This window comes from Rhipicephalus sanguineus, chromosome 2 (assembly GCF_013339695.2).
Source record: "Rhipicephalus sanguineus isolate Rsan-2018 chromosome 2, BIME_Rsan_1.4, whole genome shotgun sequence".
NCBI classification, from domain to species: domain Eukaryota; kingdom Metazoa; phylum Arthropoda; class Arachnida; order Ixodida; family Ixodidae; genus Rhipicephalus; species Rhipicephalus sanguineus.
The window spans coordinates 225,881,622-225,901,668 of record NC_051177.1 but is presented as its reverse complement, the minus strand read 5'-3'; the positions used below and the strand labels follow the sequence as shown (position 1 = coordinate 225,901,668).

The window sequence follows — 20,047 nt, the reverse complement described above, 5'->3', positions numbered from 1 at the left end:
CGAAGAAAAAAAAGGAAAACATATAGATGTCTATATAGATAATATCGGTGGACACAATCAGTAAGTACATCCGTTTCGTACATTGTCAAGCCTTACCTCTCCGGCTCCCCCCTCTTCATTTGTTCGTGAAGCATAGTGAGGGGGTGAGGCTTCAGAAGAAGGAATAAGCGCTTAAACAAAAGGGTCTATGCACTATGAGCTTCACGATTTTAATATAAACAAATTATCACTGCGTGATACATGCACACAATACATGCGAAATGCAAAAAAAACGCACGTTAGACAAAAACAAGTATTCCAAATATGATATCGTGAAGTATGATGCAACGCCATTAAAAACAAAAGCTTTTTTTTTTTTCACTCAATAGTTTTAGCGGCGTTACTTCAGTTACGATCACGATCCATGCAATCGATGTGCCACAGCGAGCGCATTATTTCACGGTTTGCAGAGAACGATTACTTCGCACGGGGTTTAACATTGCAAGGCGTTCGTGCATCGAGCGTGAGACTTACGCGACGGGCACTCCAACCTAGCACATCATTCTGAGCCGGTGGAACTGAATTCCGTTAAGACGACGCAACTGCGCCAATAGGCACACGTCACAAAATCACACACGCACCAGATGACCACAATTATCTTCTTATAATGCACACACCACTGCATATTCTCCACACCTGGTTTGTTTACTTTCGCAATGTGTTGCGCTAACGGGCTACGTTGGTGGTTTTCTTTCTCTCACGCTTCGTCCGTACATACGTCGTTTATATAGGGTGTGTTCCAATACTCACCGTAGACGGCTAAATAGACAGCTAAGTGGACAGCGGCCATCTTAAGTCCCATTCCAATTCTCACGTAGCCGGCAAAATAGACAGCTTCGAGAAAGACAAAAACGATGCAGGCTACTTTGCTGTCCAAACAAGATGGCGGCTCAGCGCAATGCTCGCGTAGCTCGGATCTCGCCGGTATGGTCGTCTGTACAGCTGTAGGCGCTTTTCCAGGCGCTCAATGTAAGCTACGTTAATTTTTTCATAGGTTTGAACACGAAAGAGGCTAAAGAAAGAACATTTACGTTTGTTTTTCTTAGCTTTCTCTTCTCGACGCTAGGTGGCATCACGTCGCGTAGACGTCTTCTAGACGCGTTCCATTTGTCGGACAACATGACCTCGATGCTGTCTTCTAAGCTGTCAGCGTAGACTGTCTACGATGCTGTCCAGAATTGGAACACAGCCATAGGAGCACATCACGGCGCATATCACAAAAATTGGGGAACGCCTAAGCTGCGCCTTTAGGAGTTGAACGCGATAGCGATATTCTGTTTAATGGTTAGCATGCTTTAAACCAATTATGCGCGAGAAACTTTTTCGAAGTTGCGATGCACCCACTACGTGGTCCTAAGGGAATACGCGCAGTAATGTGTGTGCCTTTTGTAATGGGTGGCTCTCTTTAAACCACGAAGTCGTTATGATATTAACATGGTGTGACGCCCGATGGCAATGTACGCTTGTACCACGCAATATTATTGCGATATTACATCTCGTACTGTGACACCTGTATACAGGACGCGTATTTTTGGGAAGCATGAAAGTTACTTTCAGTCCAGCTCCAAGCAGAGGCGTGGCTGTGTGGTAGAACACCTGCTTGCCACGCAGACGGCCAGGGTTCGATTCTCACTCGGACGCAGCTTTTTTATTATTTATTTTATTTGCAGCTTTTTCCATTTTTCGCTCGCGGACAAGATGATGATTTTTCGCTCACAACCAACGGCCCCGACGCCGACGGCGGAATTTCTGCGATACGAGCTCTTTAACGCTATCGCGTTAATAGATCACCAAGATTCCAACGTTGCGAGCTCCAAGTAATACACACGCACACGCACTTGTAGCAACGCTAACGCCATGGCTTTATCGGGCGGTAATTCGTACACAGACGCGCACATTCCGACTTCACTTTCACCTCACTGCACACGAATGAACGCGACGACAATCGTCGATGTGGTGACCCTCTGGCGATATGCTTGGTGTATCCGAGCGATGAAGGGAACGCACGCCGTGTTGCAACTTGAAGCTGCCGAAACGACGGAACGCGCTAAAGCGTTGTTAAACACTCCGAGCTGCTGCCGCTTCGGTGATCTCCAAACGCGGCAGTCACAAGCTTCTACTGCATCGGATGACGACAGGCGAGGATGATGCTGGGGACGTACGAATAACAGTAGGAAACAGCTTCTTCTGGAAGAAACAAACACCTCAGGAAATTCAAATTGACGGATCTCGGTATCGGTGCAGCGGTACCTCGCCTCTCGTCGCGAACGGCGCCATGTTGCATTTTTCATTGGCTCGTCTTAACCGTTACGTCATGGTAAAGAGCGGCCGTAGTTGGACGCGCATAACACAAATGGACAGCGGTAGAGTTTACTTTTTATTCTTAGCTTGTCACCGACTATAGTCAGCCATTCAAGATGGCTGGCCCTTGGGCAAGCGGTTCAACTTTGGCCGAGTGGCTGAATCGAGTGACGTGCCGACAAACAGAAAGACAGACCAAAATTTCTCCGTTTAAGTATCTCAAGGAAGACTATCGTCTTTAAAAATTCAGGCCTTGTCACTGCCGCCGTGACGTCACGCGTCTTGACCGAGCGAGTGAACGCGCGGGAGACCGTGAAGCCATTGCTGCTTTCGTCTCCTATGAAATGATAAAGCCTTCGCGGCGAGTTTTACATGCGTAACAGCTTTATTTTGCCTTTTGCGTCGGGATTGCCGCTGGCTTAAGGAATGTGTTACGCTTTACAGTCTTTGGTGATTGGTCTCTAAGCGATTTATTATTCCACTTAAAAATAAGAAAAGATTGTGCGCTATCGAAAATGTGACCGATTTATAAATGCAAAGGTTGATGGCCCCAAAAAGTGACGAAATAAATAAGGCAACTTTGATTCATACTACATTCTTTATTTAAACACACACACGCACACACGTCACACTGTCCATAAGATGCGCAGAAACAGTTCCTATTCATTTGGTAAACTGTGAAAAATTGTCGGCACTGCGTCCAGAGTAGGCCGAGTAGCCCCCATGAGAGCTACTAATGTCCTGCCGGTTCTTGGATCGGTGTGCTTGATAGTCTTCCGTAAGTGTTCTGGCTTGAAATCGAGCTCACACACCTGAAAACCATTTAAGAAAGCGGTTTATCACAGGCTTTCCGCTCCACGGTGCTCCTCATTCGCTCAGTTAAAACACAACAAAATCAATGAGGTGTCTACAGGCATCCCAATTCGGCTGACTTGCACCAGCACACATTTCAAGGAAACAAATTAGGCGAAGGTGCTGGCGAGACTGCCGCATAATTATAATAGCGCGAAAAGTGGTCGGAACACCAGTAAGAAATACTATGTACAAAACAGATGCACGACGCCACGCACCGACACTCGTTAGCTTTTCTCATTCAAAAGAAGCCCGCAAATAGCGAAATGTTTACCGACCCTGAAGGAAAAAATCGCCCGTTCTGAGAATATACTGCCACGCGCGTTTATTGCTCCATTTTTATGAGTTCGGGGTGTAAGCAGCGAAACGCAAAACGCATCTCTCGCTCCGCTTGTGAAGTCGCTTGATTGGAACATGAAGGTGCGTCTACTTCGTTTCGCCGTCGTTTTGCAGCCAAGCTCACCGCGTCTCGTCAAGACGCGCTCGTCAAAAACGGGAAATCTATGCACTCTCTAGGGACGCTACATCATCGCGGGGGTGAGCGTCCGCGACGCTCACATAAATGTGCCTAACGTCGAGGCTTACGCTAACAAGTCAGAAGTGCACACGACATCATCATTTTATCGAAATAGCTGAACGTGTTAGAGGTGGTGCCTTTAAAACATCTGAAAAGCAAGTAGTATAGACTAGACATACCTTCGAATCACGGAGAGAATGCATATCGATGTCGTCCTGATGAAAGGCACGCTCTCAATTCTCTTTTTGATCGCCTTGGGAAAATGAAAACACTGGTACATTGCCAATATCGGCGACACTTGGGCCCACGGCACTGCTCCATTGGGAGAGCTTGCAAGTATACAACATTCCGTGAACGAAGCACATCACATCACCACGCAGCACTTCACTAACGCAGACCACGGTCTTCATGCACACGCCAAGAGAAACACCAGTATACCACGACAGGCTTCGTCAGGCTTAGCAATCCTGCTCTCTCGAACGGCGTGAGCATGCATGCGCACGTCTACTCAGCACGAGACGAGGGTCAAAAATGACTGACGTCAGAGGCCATGCCCGGAGTAGTGAGCAGGCCTGAAAATATTCTAGAGGGTGCCGGCTCGTCTCGTGCCGGCAGCAAGCCTCTCCTTCCCTCCCTCTCCTCCTCCTCCCTCCCTCCTCCCCCTCGAACGCGGGTGGTGTGTATATAAGCGGCGGAGCGCGCGTTCGGAATTCAGTCAAGGGCGTCTTTACTTGGCTTTCGCTTGACTTGACGCTTTGCTTGACTCAAGTAGATGCGATGGCAGCAACAGTACCTTCAATCAGCGTCCCACCACTCGTTGAAGGCAACGTTACCCCACCCTCACCGTCGTCGGCGTCAACAACAGCAAGCAACGCAGAAGAGAAGGCTGCGAAGAGACGAGCATACGACGCTGAACGCAATCGTTTGAAGCGAGCTGCGAACCCGGAACTTTGTGCACGCTGGAGCCGTTCAAGTCGTACTTGGTGTGCGCATCGTGTAACAATTAAGCATTCCCAAACCATACCCAATTACGCAACATTCACGCGATACCCCCACCCCTCTGCGACGCATTTACTCGACTTCCCCCCGTGGGAAGATGCGGGCGATTTTTTATTCGTTCGGATAACTGATAAATTCGATTAAAAGTACTGTTACCTTCTTCCCGGCATTTTCAGCGCTCCCTCGTTGCGTGAAAAGCGCACGGAGCATTGGGAAGTCATCACAGAACGAAGATAAAAAAACCAACAGCTAACACCCAAAGGCTGCGATATGCGACTGGTTTCGTTTTCGCGCCCAACAAAACACGGAGGATCGAGCTTATAGGCTAGTCGACAGATGGCGCTGTACATTTTTATTTTCCCCTATTATTATTATTATTATTATTATTATTATTATTATTATTATTATTATTATTATTATTATTCCTTGCGCAGGTCGCGCTGGTATGTCTGCGAAGCTTCCTGATTATATAATACATGATAGGACTGCCCGCATAGCGCGAAAAATAGTTTATTGTGGAACTAACGCGGCCACCAGCGATAACGCTGGAATCTTACGGTGCCACATGTACAAATGCCGACGCCCCTTACCGCTGATCAGATTACCGGCGGCCGATGACTGTGATTGCCTATCAGTGTGCAGCGTGCATTGTTTGTACTTTGACTTTTAATTTCCTGGGCACAAGAGTTTCCTCTTTAACAGGCCTACTACCGTTATCACCACGTGACACCTGGGAAAGAGACTGTTCATGAATAGTGAAGCTATTAACTATTATACCCGGGTCACATGGGCGTTCGAACTGCCCTCCAAATAATAGTCAACTGACTCAGCGATCAAGTTCGAGCTGCTGCAGGGGCGCTTCCGAAGGCCCTACAGGCTTCAGCTCTATCGAAACCCCGATGGTCATTGAGCGACAGAAGCGCGAACGTGGCCCCTTGCTCAAAGTGTGCTCGTACTCAGGATTAGATCGAAAAAATAAACCAGTATGCTCTAAAAATAGTATGCATGAGTGCTATTATTCAGTTATCTTTTTTTATTTGAAATGTGCAAACTGCACATACCGTCCACAGCAGCGACGCGTGCTGTGTTGTACGTGGCAGCTGCATCGATCGGCGCAAATGTTGCCGCAGTTTCGCTGCTCAAGTTAAAAGCTAAATATATATGTATAACAACGTATAAACCATTTAGAAGATGTTTAAACAAAACCAACGGACATATTTTTGCTTTTAAAGGTATTTATTTGATTTAAACGTGAAAACGAAAATGAATATCCGCAGCGCTACAGAATGGGTGGTTGTCTATTTCCCCTTTCTTAACGTTTCCGCCACCTTGCGGGATTCCGCAGAACTGATTTTCAATATGTGCCAAGTTGCTTCGAGTTGTCGATGAATTCGCCCTCGCGCTGCCAATTGCTAGCTTGCTGGTTAGCTCAATTGGTAGAGCGACCGCCCCGGAAAAGCTTTGGTCCCGGGTTCGAACCACGGACCAGGACGAATTTTTCGGCGACTAAGAGGCTTTATTTCTGAGAAGTCCGTATGGATTTCTTTGTGGCTTCGTGCTACAAATGGGTGGTTGTCTATTTCCCCTTTCTTAACGCTTCCGCCATGTTGCGGGATTCCGCAGAACTGATTTTCAATATGTGCCAAGTTGCTTCGAGTTGTCGATGAATTCGCCCTCGCGCTGCCAATTGCTAGCTTGCTGGTTAGCTCAATTGGTAGAGCTACCGCCCCGGAAAAGCGTTGGTCCCGGGTTCGAACCACGGACCAGGACGAATTTTTCGGCGACTAAGAGGCTTTATTTCTGAGAAGTCCGTATGGATTTTTGTGGCTTCGTGCTACAAATGGGTGGTTGTCTATTTTCCCTTTCTTAACGCTTCCGCCATCTTGCGGGATTCCGCAGAACTGATTTTCAATATGTGCCAAGTTGCTTCGAGTTGTCGATGAATTCGCCCTCGCGCTGCCAATTGCTAGCTTGCTGGTTAGCTCAATTGGTAGAGCTACCGCCCCGGAAAAGCGTTGGTCCCGGGTTCGAACCACGGACAAGGACGAATTTTTCGGCGACTAAGAGGCTTTATTTCTGAGAAGTCCGTATGGATTTCTTTGTGGCTTCGTGCTACAAATGGGTGGTTGTCTATTTCCCCTTTCTTAACGCTTCCGCCATCTTGCGGGATTCCGCAGAACTGATTTTCAATATGTGCCAAGTTGCTTCGAGTTGTCGATGAATTCGCCCTCGCGCTGCCAATTGCTAGCTTGCTGGTTGGCTCAATTGGTAGAGCGACCGCCCCGGAAAAGCGTTGGTCCCGGGTTCGAACCACGGACCAGGACGAATTTTTCGGCGACTAAGAGGCTTTATTTCTGAGAAGTCCGTATGGATTTCTTTGTGGCTTCGTGCTACAAATGGGTGGTTGTCTATTTCCCCTTTCTTAACGCTTCCGCCATCTTGAGGGATTCCGCAGAACTGATTTTCAATATGTGCCAAGTTGCTTCGAGTTGTCGATGAATTCGCCCTCGCGCTGCCAATTGCTAGCTTGCTGGTTAGCTCAATTGGTAGAGCTACCGCCCCGGAAAAGCGTTGGTCTCGGGTTCGAACCACGGACCAGGACGAATTTTTCGGCGACTAAGAGGCTTTATTTCTGAGAAGTCCGTATGGATTTCTTTGTGGCTTCGTGCTACAAATGGGTGGTTGTCTATTTCCCCTTTCTTAACGCTTCCGCCATCTTGCGGGATTCCGCAGAACTGATTTTCAATATGTGCCAAGTTGCTTCGAGTTGTCGATGAATTCGCCCTCGCGCTGCCAATTGCTAGCTTGCTGGTTAGCTCAATTGGTAGAGCTACCGCCCCGGAAAAGCGTTGGTCCCGGGTTCGAACCACGGACCAGGACGAATTCTTCGGCGACTAAGAGGCTTTATTTCTGAGAAGTCCGTATGGATTTCTTTGTGGCTTCGTGCTACAAATGGGTGGTTGTCTATTTCCCCTTTCTTAACGCTTCCGCCATCTTGCGGGATTCCGCAGAACTGATTTTCAATATGTGCCAAGTTGCTTCGAGTTGTCGATGAATTCGCCCTCGCGCTGCCAATTGCTAGCTTGCTGGTTAGCTCAATTGGTAAAGCGACCGCCCCGGAAAAGCGTTGGTCCCGGGTTCGAACCACGGACCAGGACGAATTTTTCGGCGACTAAGAGGCTTTATTTCTGAGAAGTCCGTATGGATTTCTTTGTGGCTTCGTGCTACAAATGGGTGGTTGTCTATTTCCCCTTTCTTAACGCTTCCGCCATCTTGCGGGATTCCGCAGAACTGATTTTCAATATGTGCCAAGTTGCTTCGAGTTGTCGATGAATTCGCCCTCGCGCTGCCAATTGCTAGCTTGCTGGTTAGCTCAATTGGTAGAGCTACCGCCCCGGAAAAGCGTTGGTCCCGGGTTCGAACCACGGACCAGGACGAATTTTTCGGCGACTAAGAGGCTTTATTTCTGAGAAGTCCGTATGGATTTCTTTGTGGCTTCGTGCTACAAATGGGTGGTTGTCTATTTCCCCTTTCTTAACGCTTCCGCCATCTTGCGGGATTCCGCAGAACTGATTTTCAATATGTGCCAAGTTGCTTCGAGTTGTCGATGAATTCGCCCTCGCGCTGCCAATTGCTAGCTTGCTGGTTAGCTCAATTGGTAAAGCGACCGCCCCGGAAAAGCGTTGGTGCCGGGTTCGAACCACGGACCAGGACGAATTTTTCGGCGACTAAGAGGCTTTATTTCTGAGAAGTCCGTATGGATTTCTTTGTGGCTTCGTGCTACAAATGGGTGGTTGTCTATTTCCCCTTTCTTAACGCTTCCGCCATCTTGCGGGATTCCGCAGAACTGATTTTCAATATGTGCCAAGTTGCTTCGAGTTGTCGATGAATTCGCCCTCGCGCTGCCAATTGCTAGCTTGCTGGTTAGCTCAATTGGTAGAGCTACCGCCCCGGAAAAGCGTTGGTCCCGGGTTCGAACCACGGACCAGGACGAATTTTTCGGCGATTAAGCGGCTTTATTTCTGAGAAGTCCGTATGGATTTCTTTGTGGCTTCGTGCTACAAATGGGTGGTTGTCTATTTCCCCTTTCTTAACGCTTTCGCCATCTTGCGGGATTCCGCAGAACTGATTTTCAATATGTGCCAAGTTGCTTCGAGTTGTCGATGAATTCGCCCTCGCGCTGCCAATTGCTAGCTTGCTGGTTAGCTCAATTGGTAGAGCGACCGCCCCGGAAAAGCGTTGGTCCCGGGTTCGAACCACGGACCAGGACGAATTTTTCGGCGACTAAGAGGCTTTATTTCTGAGAAGTCTGTATGGATTTCTTTGTGGCTTCGTGCTACAAATGGGTGGTTGTCTATTTCCCCTTTCTTAACGCTTCCGCCATCTTGCGGGATTCCGCAGAACTGATTTTCAATATGTGCCAAGTTGCTTCGAGTTGTCGATGAATTTGCCCTCGCGCTGCCAATTGCTAGCTTGCTGGTTAGCTCAATTGGTAGAGCGACCGCCCCGGAAAAGCGTTGGTCCCGGGTTCGAACCACGGACCAGGACGATGTTTTGGGCGACTAAGAGGCTTTATTTCTGAGAAGTCCGTATGGATTTCTTTGTGGCTTCGTGCTACAAATGGGTGGTTGTCTATTTCCCCTTTCTTAACGCTTCCGCCATCTTGCGGGATTCCGCAGAACTGATTTTCAATATGTGCCAAGTTGCTTCGAGTTGTCGATGAATTCGCCCTCGCGCTGCCAATTGCTAGCTTGCTGGTTAGCTCAATTGGTAGAGCTACCGCCCCGGAAAAGCGTTGGTCCCGGGTTCGAACCACGGACCAGGACGAATTTTTCGGCGACTAAGAGGCTTTATTTCTGAGAATTCCGTATGGATTTCTTTGTGGCTTCGTGCTACAAATGGGTGGTTGTCTATTTCCCCTTTCTTAACGCTTCCGCCATCTTGCGGGATTCCGCAGAACTGATTTTCAATATGTGCCCAGTTGCTTCGAGTTGTCGATGAATTCGCCCTCGCGCTGCCAATTGCTAGCGTCCTGGTTAGCTCAATTGGTAGAGCAACCGCCCCGGAAAAGCGTTGGTCCCGGGTTCGAACTCCGGACCAGGACGAATTTTTCGGCGACTAAGAGGCTTTATTTCTGAGAATTCCGTATGGATTTCTTTGTGGCTTCGTGCTACAAATGGGTGGTTGTCTATTTCCCCTTTCTTAACGCTTCCGCCATCTTGCGGGATTCCGCAGAACTGATTTTCAATAAGCGCTACAGAATTTTTGCGAGAAACGCCTGGGCCACTCATGTAGCAGCACCAGAAGTCTCTTGAGTCGAAAGAGTTGCGGCGTTTGAAGGCGCTTGACTGGATGGCCTTTCAAAAGGGCAGCACGTGTACAACATAGTTGAGATTACGTCTCTCGTCTTTTGCGCGTCTTCCATGTATGTGAAGGAAACGCAAAGCAGTATCGTGTGGCATTTCATGCGTGCGCGTGAGCGGTGAAACATTGGGAAAATACGTTTGAACCATCGTCACCACTTCCACGATCACCGTTACTTTTCACCAAGTTGTTCCTGCATCCGCTCACGCATGAAATGTTATAAAAAGGGTCGTCAATAACTCGATGACGCTGAGGTTTCTAAATAACGCAAGAAGTTTATTTTACACATTTACAACTGGGTTTGTTGTTCGAACGTCTCTCGTCGGTTAGCGGTTAGCGGTTAGCGGCGCCGTCCGGTCCAGCAGCGGGGCAGCCTGGTCATAATCCCTTTGACTGGTGTCCCAACCACACCGCCTCCCTCGTGAGCGAAAGGGATTATCTTTAACATCAAATGACACAAGATAATACTTTGCGTTTACGAAAAGTATTATCTTACGGAACACGGCGATCTCTGCAGCTAAAGGGGCCCTGCACCCATATTTTACCCTCCGATTTTTACATCGGAACGCGTTCCTTGTATCGTCCTGAGATGAATGCAAAAATAATTTTGGAGATAGACGCACGGCAACGGAAGTTATTGAACTTACAAATTCAAAATAAAAGCAGACGACAGAAATTGGCGTACCCTTTCGTATTTCACTCGCCCAGTGACGTGTCACTGGAGTTTTGTCTGCTTCCAATCAAAACGCGACTTACATTTTGCCCTACCGGAACCCCGCAGCACTTGGTGGCCTTCTAGTCGCAAGCGGGCGCCGCTCCTTTTGACGGCTTCTGTGCCGCAGGTGACATGCTGGCAGGTGACAAATACCAAAGACGACACCAGCAGTTGATGGTAGGTACGCAAACACACCTAGACACCTCGAGCACATGGAAAATCTGTGTAAGGCAGGAATGCAAAGCACAGTGTATTGATGAAGGCTGCGCCTTGAGTAGGCCGTTCGGCAGCGCCATCTGTGTCGCAGTTTCTGGTAAGTTAAAATTGATGCACAAATTGGTGTCCTTTTCGCAGCTGTAACGAGCATTAAACACATTAAAATGAGTAAATTCCACATACTGAGTGTGTCGCAAGCGTGTACTATATATTATTTATTTATTTCCCGCCAATCAAAACGAACAGCATAAGTCACGCACGCTACCTCACTTCCTGTAACAGAAATTGTAGCTGTACGACGCTGCAATCGGCGCGGAAACCCATTTCGGAAGCAAATTAAATTATCAAACGCTTCGTTCTCGCTGCTTTCGTTGGTGCCACAGCAGTCATCAAGACCCATAGAAAGCAAACGGCCGATAAAAACAACGTGCGTAATTGAGGGTGCAGGGCCCCTTTAATGTAGTAGTGGGCGCTTGAATGAGACAGTATTGAAAGTTGGGCTAGTTGGTACATACTTGAATGAGACATGGCTCACTTTGCAGAGTGGATAACCTGCATTCAACGCATACATTGTGCTCCCTGTAAATGCGGAGAATCGAATGGGTGCTTCATGAAAAGGATCCTTCCCGTAAAACTACGGGGTCTGTTCTCGAAGATGTTACCAAGGGCTTTTTGTCGCTTTGTATGTGAGGCATTTTTCTTACTACCTAAGCGACACAATTTTATACGTGGTCAAGAATCGTGTCCGACCTGTCGCCCATTGATCTACAGGCTACAGCATAAGAGAAACCAGGCCGTTAACATACACGCGTTTATGCTCGTCTAGTGCTTTTTGGACTGATAATTTGCTGCTTAGCTGTGTGTACTGCAGGGAGTGTTTTGCCACATTCGGTAGACGAAGTTATTGAAACAATACATAAATCACCTCTGAGGCCGACCTCCAGGCACACACTGCGCAACATCCGAGGAATTGTCCGTCTCATGAATGTGGATGCGAGGCAATTCATCAAAAGTGCACGTTTTCTGGCGCCATAAAGATAAACATGCATGTGAGATAAGCGAAGCATTTAATTCTCATTGGAAAACCGGCTATGATTGTGTTTGCAGGCGTCCTGCATCTCCACGTAAGAGTGAAGTAAGATTTCTGCTGAAAGTGCGAAAGCTGATCTTGTGCTGTGGTGTTTGGCTCTGCGCGGATCCTGCTTTTCATAATCGCGGAACTGGGTGTTATTGGTCTACTTTGCGACCGGTAGTGACGGTAAACGTCCGCGTGCTCTCTCGTGTGCAGCAGTTCAACAGCAATAAACAGCACTTGTTTCTCAGCAGTGTTCCTGTCATTCTCACGGCGTCATGTCTGATGTTTATTCGATTCTGCTTCACTGAATACTTATACACTGAATGCCCTTTCACCTAGCGTGTGTGCCATTATGCCTTATGCATCTCTGTTGGCCTATGCACAGCGCAATTTCTGCGTTACAGAAAAGTAAGACATGTTCTACATAAAGAAACACGAGGGCGCAAAAGAAGACACGAGGTCACAGCTGTGCCTTCGTGTCTTCTTTTGCGCCCTCGTGTTTCTTTACGCTAGAACACAAGATATGGAAAACCAACTAGCCCAGCAGTCAATTTCACTGAACAGATCTGTAGTTATTTTGACGTCCACGGATTCTCCCATCTCTCCCAAATTTGTGGTACCAGTAACACCAACTTTAGCACGCCTTTATAAGAGGCAATTGTGTGAACTAGTGTCCATATGCCGAGATGCTGCGGTAGGTGGCAATTTATACTACAATTAAAAAAGTGCATTTTTATGGGAGCACTCTTATGGCATAATAACTTTGCGACATTCTGACCCAGAAAGTTTACTTTAACTCTTATCATACAACATTTCGGGGTCTTCCTGCAAGGCCTAGAGCCATTGAATGGCAATGAAATTTATTCTTTTGTGCTGCAGGTGCTGCCACCACTTAAGGATGTCATGAAACGCCCTGAATCAGGCAACACGCTACGCAACAGGTCAGTCTGCTGTGTTTAGAATTCCACATTTTTGAAAGCCTTTTACTTACAGAGGAGAATGTAGTGCTAAATGAGGAGTCCTTTTCTCTTTCTTTAGAGAGCCAGGTCGACAATAAGCGGAACTGAGAAAAACGCAGTTGTTTGCTACTGACAATTCGGTCCAACAATTTTTTGTATTGCGCTCATGTCATCAAGTTACCGCAGAACTATATTGCAGTTAAACTGTACATAGCCCATTATCGCAGCGGTTCAGGAGTAAAGTTTCCATTTTGCTCTTATAGATATGTCATGCCGTAATTGGTTAATTTTCATATAGCATTCTATTTGGGCTCCCGTTGGCTATGCTGTGGAAACATGCTAAATATTAATTTGTCTTACCGCGTTGCTCGAATACCTTATTTACGCTGATGTGTTTAGAAGCTGGGGCTTCAGACCAGTCGAACTGTTGTTAAGATTTCCGCATCGGAACCCTCTTGTGTTGTCGGATGATTGTGGTGAATATACATAAATAAATGTTAGCTTCTTTTTCACATCCTTTGATTGGTGAGCGACGCAGAGAAATCACAGAGAAAAGGAACAGCGCAGGCACCGCCAGCTACATGCAGAGGCACGCAGAAGACGAACGCAGCGCTGACTTTCAACAAAATGCTTATTTTGCTTGTGCACAGCGATTTATACGAACACTTGACAAAAAAAAGGATATTAGCTGCGCATGGATTGCTTTCAGGTCGCTATCGCCCTGGCATTTTTATCACGGAAGCTGAGTTCTTTTTCACACGAGGCTATACTTGCAGGCAGCTAACGCAATTCTAACCTGCACATAATATGGCGGCTGGCGCGATGAATTCTCTTGTAAGAGTTCACGTACATCGAGATATAATCGTGCAGATAATATCTCGATGTAAGTCAACTCATCAAGTCATCGAGGCAGCCGCTGTCTCGATGGCTAATGGGAGAAATTGCAATGCACAGAAGCGTTCGGCTGAGTGAACCTTGACTTTGATTGACGTATGTAGATCACGCGTAGCCTCGATATCTCTTACGTTGCGCTTACCTAAGCAGAACACCGTTTATTGGAGTCTTGAGCGACTAAAGGAAGGGTAGGTGCCATGTAAGAGGATTTGTATCGAATAATTTGGGCATTCACAAAACGAGAGGAGAGTGGAAGGGACATAGCGAGAACCCCCTGAAAGAATTCACTTTTCCTCGGTCCCGGCGGCGGCCCTGCTGCAAGCTGCGGCGACATGGCACCGACATCTTGCAAGCCATCCCACTCGACGGGAAAAAATTGCCGCCGCCGCTCGTTGGCGAATATCAGAGAGCTCACACTCTGTGATCCCGAGCGCCGAAGATGCTATCTTGGACTCTGTGAAGAACAGAATAAATTTTCAGGCGAGAACAAAATAATCGCAACAGGCGCATTTACCGCGAGTGAAAGTTTTTTTGTTCTTTTTTTTCGGTTAAGGTATTGGTTCAACAAGTTTCAAGCAGTCGACCAATAGTTTAAGGAGCTGTTCAAAGTTGCCAGCGCACCGCTGCCAGCTGATTATGTGGATATTTCGCGACGAAGCCGAATTACAATACTTCCGTTGAACCAATGCATAGCGGCGACCGAAGTTCGCGACGCCGGCGCGAGTCACCCTTGCTGAATTCGGCTCGCGACGTCGGAAAACAGAAAACATGGTCACCATACACGAGTGTGCCGCAATACAGGTTGTCGCTGTGCTTTCATGTGATCTTAGACCGCAGCGTTTTCTCGTTCTTTTCTCTCTTTTTTTTCGGTAGCAGTTGTATGGACAATCCGGGCGAACTTTTGCCGTTGCCGTGATCTTCCGTATAAAGTCAAATCGATAACATCGCCCAGCGCATCGTATGTTCCGTGTGCGAGTGAAAGCGCGCGAGCGCTGCCGACGAACGGGGCTCAAGAAGAGATGAAACCATCTCCTCCGAGCCAAAGGCCCATGTAGATAGGAGCGGGGGGAGATGTTCCGTGATTGCGACAGGAAACGCGTACGTTGCACCAACGGCTATGATCGCCCGCGTGAGACACGTTCGTGGAGGTTCCGCTCATCACATGCTTCGGCCGGCCAGGTATACACAACGACGGAAGCACGGCTTCGTCTTCTTTCGCTCTTATTACGCGCGCCTGGACTCTCTCTTTTTTTTCTAAGCTTTAAATGGCTCATCGAATTCGAAATTTGACCGTCGGCGTCCCGCGGCGTCGGGGACGAGTGATGCAAAAATAATCATCACATAATGATGCCATAGATGCCAAAACGTGGGACGCCATTACTTGTTATTGTAGCTTGGTCAAAGGTGGTCCGATCACGGAGGCAGTGCAAAACCAGGTGACGTGCCTACACTCCAATTCAAAAGAGAGCAACGGGGCTATAGGGGTTCCTCCTTTGAGGGTGCAAGTGCATTGCCACTCCCATTACTCTCCTAAAAGGAGCAACGGCAAGGAGATGAACCGTTGCTCTCCTTTCAGTTGCTCCTTCGGGGGATGAACAGTTGTTCCCCTGTAGTTACTCCTTGAGGACCAACTGTTGTTACTCCCGCCAGTTGCTCCTCGCTGGTGCTCCTCAAGGGAGCAACGGATGCTCCTTCCCGTTACTCCTTAGTTTCTTCTTGGGCCAAAAAAAATCGTTTTTGATTGACTTCTAGAGCATATAGAGGTTTATACAGATATTTATTTAGATGTACAAACGAGATACAGACATCTCATACAGAAGTAAATTTCAGAAAATTTGCAACAAACACACAGGATTCGAACTCGCGACCACTTGATCGCCATGTGCGTACGCTAACCACTAAGCCACCACACACTACGGTGCCCTCTGAAAGGAAACGGGGTTATGTAGGTACTGATGGGTCGTTGCGCGTTCTGACACGTTAGTGAAATGAGCATGGGCGTGCAGAACCAGTGGTGATGTTCGAAAGAGAATAGAAAGTAACAATGCAAACTTCTGAAAACGTCAAGGTAATGAGTCTCGCGAAAACACAGGCTTTGCCAGTGCTCCCTTTTGCGCAAGCTAAAAGGCCAGTAATTTCTTTTTTTTTTTCTTTTTTGCCCGGAGATGTGTTTTCTTCTTCTGCGATAGCTGCCCTGCCGCCAAAATCAGCCAGTGACAAGGTATAGATGAGGGGGGGGGGGGAGGTTGCGACGTTAGCTCGCTGTCAGTCTTTCTGCGCATCGCGATATAAGTATGCGTTGCGTGATCGCTGCTGCAGCCCTGCAGAGGGGCTTTTGCTGCATTGTACATGAGACTTCCGTTCAGCATAAAACCAAAAATGTAAAGTCTATCAACTGTGTACTTCTCTCAATCGCTTGTTTGTCGTGAAATATACACGGAGTCTTGCGAAGCTTCGCATTTTATTCCCACATTCTCAGGCTATATATTTATGCCAAATGTTATACGCAAACATGCCATTTAACTTGCGATGACAGCAGCTTCAGCTGCTGGCGTTCTAGTGTAACCATGCCTTTTATTAGGATCTTTTAGCTTGTATTAGGGGCTTTAGCTTTACGTTACAGTGTTACAAGATACCGGAAGGAATCTGCGCATGCGCGGGCCTTCACAGAACGTGAACTACTCGCCGGATTGGCTTTACGTTTACGGCTCTCACAAATCCACCTTCGTTCGCGGCTATCGCGATACCCGCTTTGCCGAGGCTCCAGCCGCCGAGTAAAAATAAGCCGAAGTGCGAGCGCCAATTGCGATCACCTTGTATCAGCCGGATTACCGAGGCTAAAGTCACTAGAGTGACCTAGGAATAGAATACCGAAGTCGTAAAAACGTGAGAAGCCTTGACATAAATAACCCGACAGGCTGGATAGGTGACGCCATCTAGCGGGAACAAGATGAACAAAGCAAGCAAAAAAATTGTTATTGCATAAACATCGTGCGTTCGACTTCTGGTGTAAATGCCTTGCCGCGGCATAATTACGAATGAGTTACCGTTTTAATAATTTTTTTCCTTAAAAACACTGGGCGAAAACAAACGTGTCCACGACTATGGTTGCACGAAGCGTCACAAGATGGCGACACCATCGTCGGATAACCCGGTATTCTACAGCCCTTTGCGGGACACGCTAAAAACCCCTCGTGATTTTGCCACATCGGTGATACAATCTTATATAAATTAAATATAATGTAAATGCTGTTATCATCACCATTTCATGCTTTATTCAAACGTAAAGGTATCCGTTTACGTGCGTACGTAAACGTTTACGTACGGGGAGCTAAAACTTTTCTAAAACATGTGTTCTGGTAACACGGTACCGTTAAAAGGTATACGTACAAGCTAAATGTCCCTATTAGCGTGCGTATCTCTGTGTTCAGTTTACAAAAAAGTTTCCTTACGGCAGCCCGCAAGAAAATGTGGCCCATACATCGACCGATACAGGGTGCGTCCTGCAGGAGAGCAACGGTTGCGCGCCGAGAGCATCCGTTGCCGTTCGTCCTTCTGTTGCTCCCTTCCAACCTAACACTAAACGGTTACTCCCCCAACTTCAGACATGTCAGCCATCTTGTTCCAGTTGGTCTTTTTGGGGAGTAACAGTTGGTCTTTAGGACTAAAACCCGCAGTTACTCTCATTTTTTTCTATTTTTGGCTTAAGAGTGTAGGTGAAGTGCCTCCGATCTTTGAGGCAGTGCAATACCACGTCAGGTGCAGAAAGCTTTCGAAGGGTGGGGGGGGGGGGGGGGCAGGATCAATTCATCGACTGAGAAGAAAAGCAAGATTGCTTTCGCCTTCGAGTCGTCTTAAGTGAAGGCATAAGGGACCCTGTGAGGTTTTTTTTTGCGCTTCTTTCTGTGGCTTCAATAGACAATCTACATGTACGCACGCTGAGAAATGCGAACCTTTGCGATAGACGTCACATCACGAGCGTTTCTGGGAGCAGGCGCGCTGGCGCATTGGAATAATTCAATTACGCGGCTGCTTATAGAACGTTACAATTGCCCTGTCCGAGGCCAAACACACAAAAAAATAAACATTCGCACATTTAAGACGACTTGGAGTTAGCATGCACTACAGTAATGTTGCGTCGGCTACGAGGATTATTAAAATGTGGTGGATCCGTCAGTATCAATGAACACTGCACGGACCAGACTTTTTTTTTGCGATGTAATGCTATATTTCGTGCTCTTCATCATATATGCTTTGCACGCTCAATAATGCACGACTGTTTCAAAATTTCCTGGTAATAATAATTGTCGGGGTTTTACGCCCCGACATTTATTATTATTTTGACTAGCTTGTGTTTTACGTGCACCTAAATCTAAGTGCACAGGCCTTTCGCCTTCATCGAAATGCGGCCACCGCATCCGAGATTCGATCCCGCGACCTTCGGGTCAGCAGTGAAGTGCCGTAACCAATAGACCACCGTGGCAGGTCAGAACGTTGTGGTAAGATTTCGCGCACGACGCGAGTAGTTCAGATTATCATGGACACCAGTGATACCGCTGGAATGTACGATGCGGCATGTATAAATGTCGGTGCGTCTCACCCACGATCATTTGACTGGTTGACATCTATGAAATATGATTCGCCGTGGGAATTGCAAGTAAACGCCTGAAGGTTGAGCCCGGGTCGCGTTGTGGCAGTTTCCGTAAAAAATACGAAGCGGTTCCTTCTGAGCGCAATTGAGCCTGGTCGGATAAAGAACAGTCGCTGCTACGCGATACAACGATTTGTATTTCATTGGTCGAGTTCGCTCTCGACTGGATGAGCGGATCGAGCCGGATAGCGCGCTCCGTGGCATCGTGACTGCCTTTTCTCTACAGCCCAAGGACAGCTGACAAAGACGTGCATTCTTCTGGTTAACTCCGTGTTCCTGACCACGGGTGTCACGGCACAACATGTCTTGAAACCACGTTGACATGCTGTCCCGTGCAGCCATGTCGTTCCTCGCTAGCTGCCCGGCACGTACCTCCGTCATACCTCAATTTTAGTTCATGTGTTCATGTGCTTTTTCTGCAGTACACGCGTGATTAAAAAAGGAAGCTGCTTTGTGCACCGCTGAAAGCCGCACCATGGCCGCAGGTCACCGGCAACACGAGCCAATGTAGCGCTCAATCTGGGCGTTTTTAGCTTCTGATTTTTGTAATCTAAGGTGGAAATATGGCCTCGCTTGAGTCAGGTATGATCGAAACTACAATTGAACTGTAATTAGATTCTTCGTCATTCAATATCCACGTTCTTCACAGCGATCGTGGCGCACGGAGTACAGGTGTAAACCTAACGGTTGGTTCGGCTAGGGTGAACTACTGCGGCGGTATATTGCACGGAACGTAAACAAAGAGGACGGAAAATATGTTCGAGCGAGTGACGAAAACTAAAGTGTTCAGTGTGCAGTTCAGATTAACATTGTTTTCTACATGGGTATGACTAACTGCTTAGCGAGTCAGTGCGATCGCCGCAACGCATCTGCGGTTATACGCTAATATTTTCTGCTGCAAAACGTGCCAGATAGAGGTTCTGATACTAGGCAGCACATAACAAACAAATTAACTAACTTCTCTTAGATTCTGGCGAGCACGAAGAGACTGAAATCTGTGTTTCTAAACGAGAAAAATGAAAATACTGGCTACCGGAAGTAGTTATACCATGAAAAAGCCGCCAGATCCCGTGTATTCTGGGGATCGATGTAATGCGAAGCAGCCAGCAAAGAGCTGCATACATCGTCTTGTCTGTCATTGAGGAAAATGCGTGCCACTCATGTATTTATGTTCTTCACACAGTCACGTCTCGCAATACCAATTTCGGGGTAGATCAAGCTAGCGAAACGGCCGCCAGCGCACCATGATCGTGGCACGTAAGTCATTTTGTACATGACATGCTTCTCATGATTTTCATGTTAAGTCGAGTTATTTATGTTCGTCACACAGTCACGTCGCGCAATGCCAATTCCGCGGTAGATCAAGCTAGCGAAACGGCCGCCAGCGCACCATGCGCGTGGCACGTAAGTCATGCTGTACATGACATGCGTTTCATGATTTCCATGTTTACTCGTGTTATTTGTG

General features: G+C 47.5%; 1 protein-coding gene across 3 annotated transcripts in view; it reads left to right on the top strand.

Annotated features, from left to right (window-relative positions):
* The window catches only part of LOC119384136 (synembryn-A), a 545,950-nt gene that overhangs the window by 477,723 nt on the left and 48,180 nt on the right, over positions 1-20,047 (top strand). For all 3 annotated transcript variants that reach the window (XM_037652429.2, XM_049412780.1, XM_037652428.2), the window contains one exon: positions 12,958-13,019. In XM_037652429.2, the coding sequence (XP_037508357.1) occupies positions 12,958-13,019 (62 nt within the window). The remainder of the gene's footprint in view (positions 1-12,957; positions 13,020-20,047) is intronic.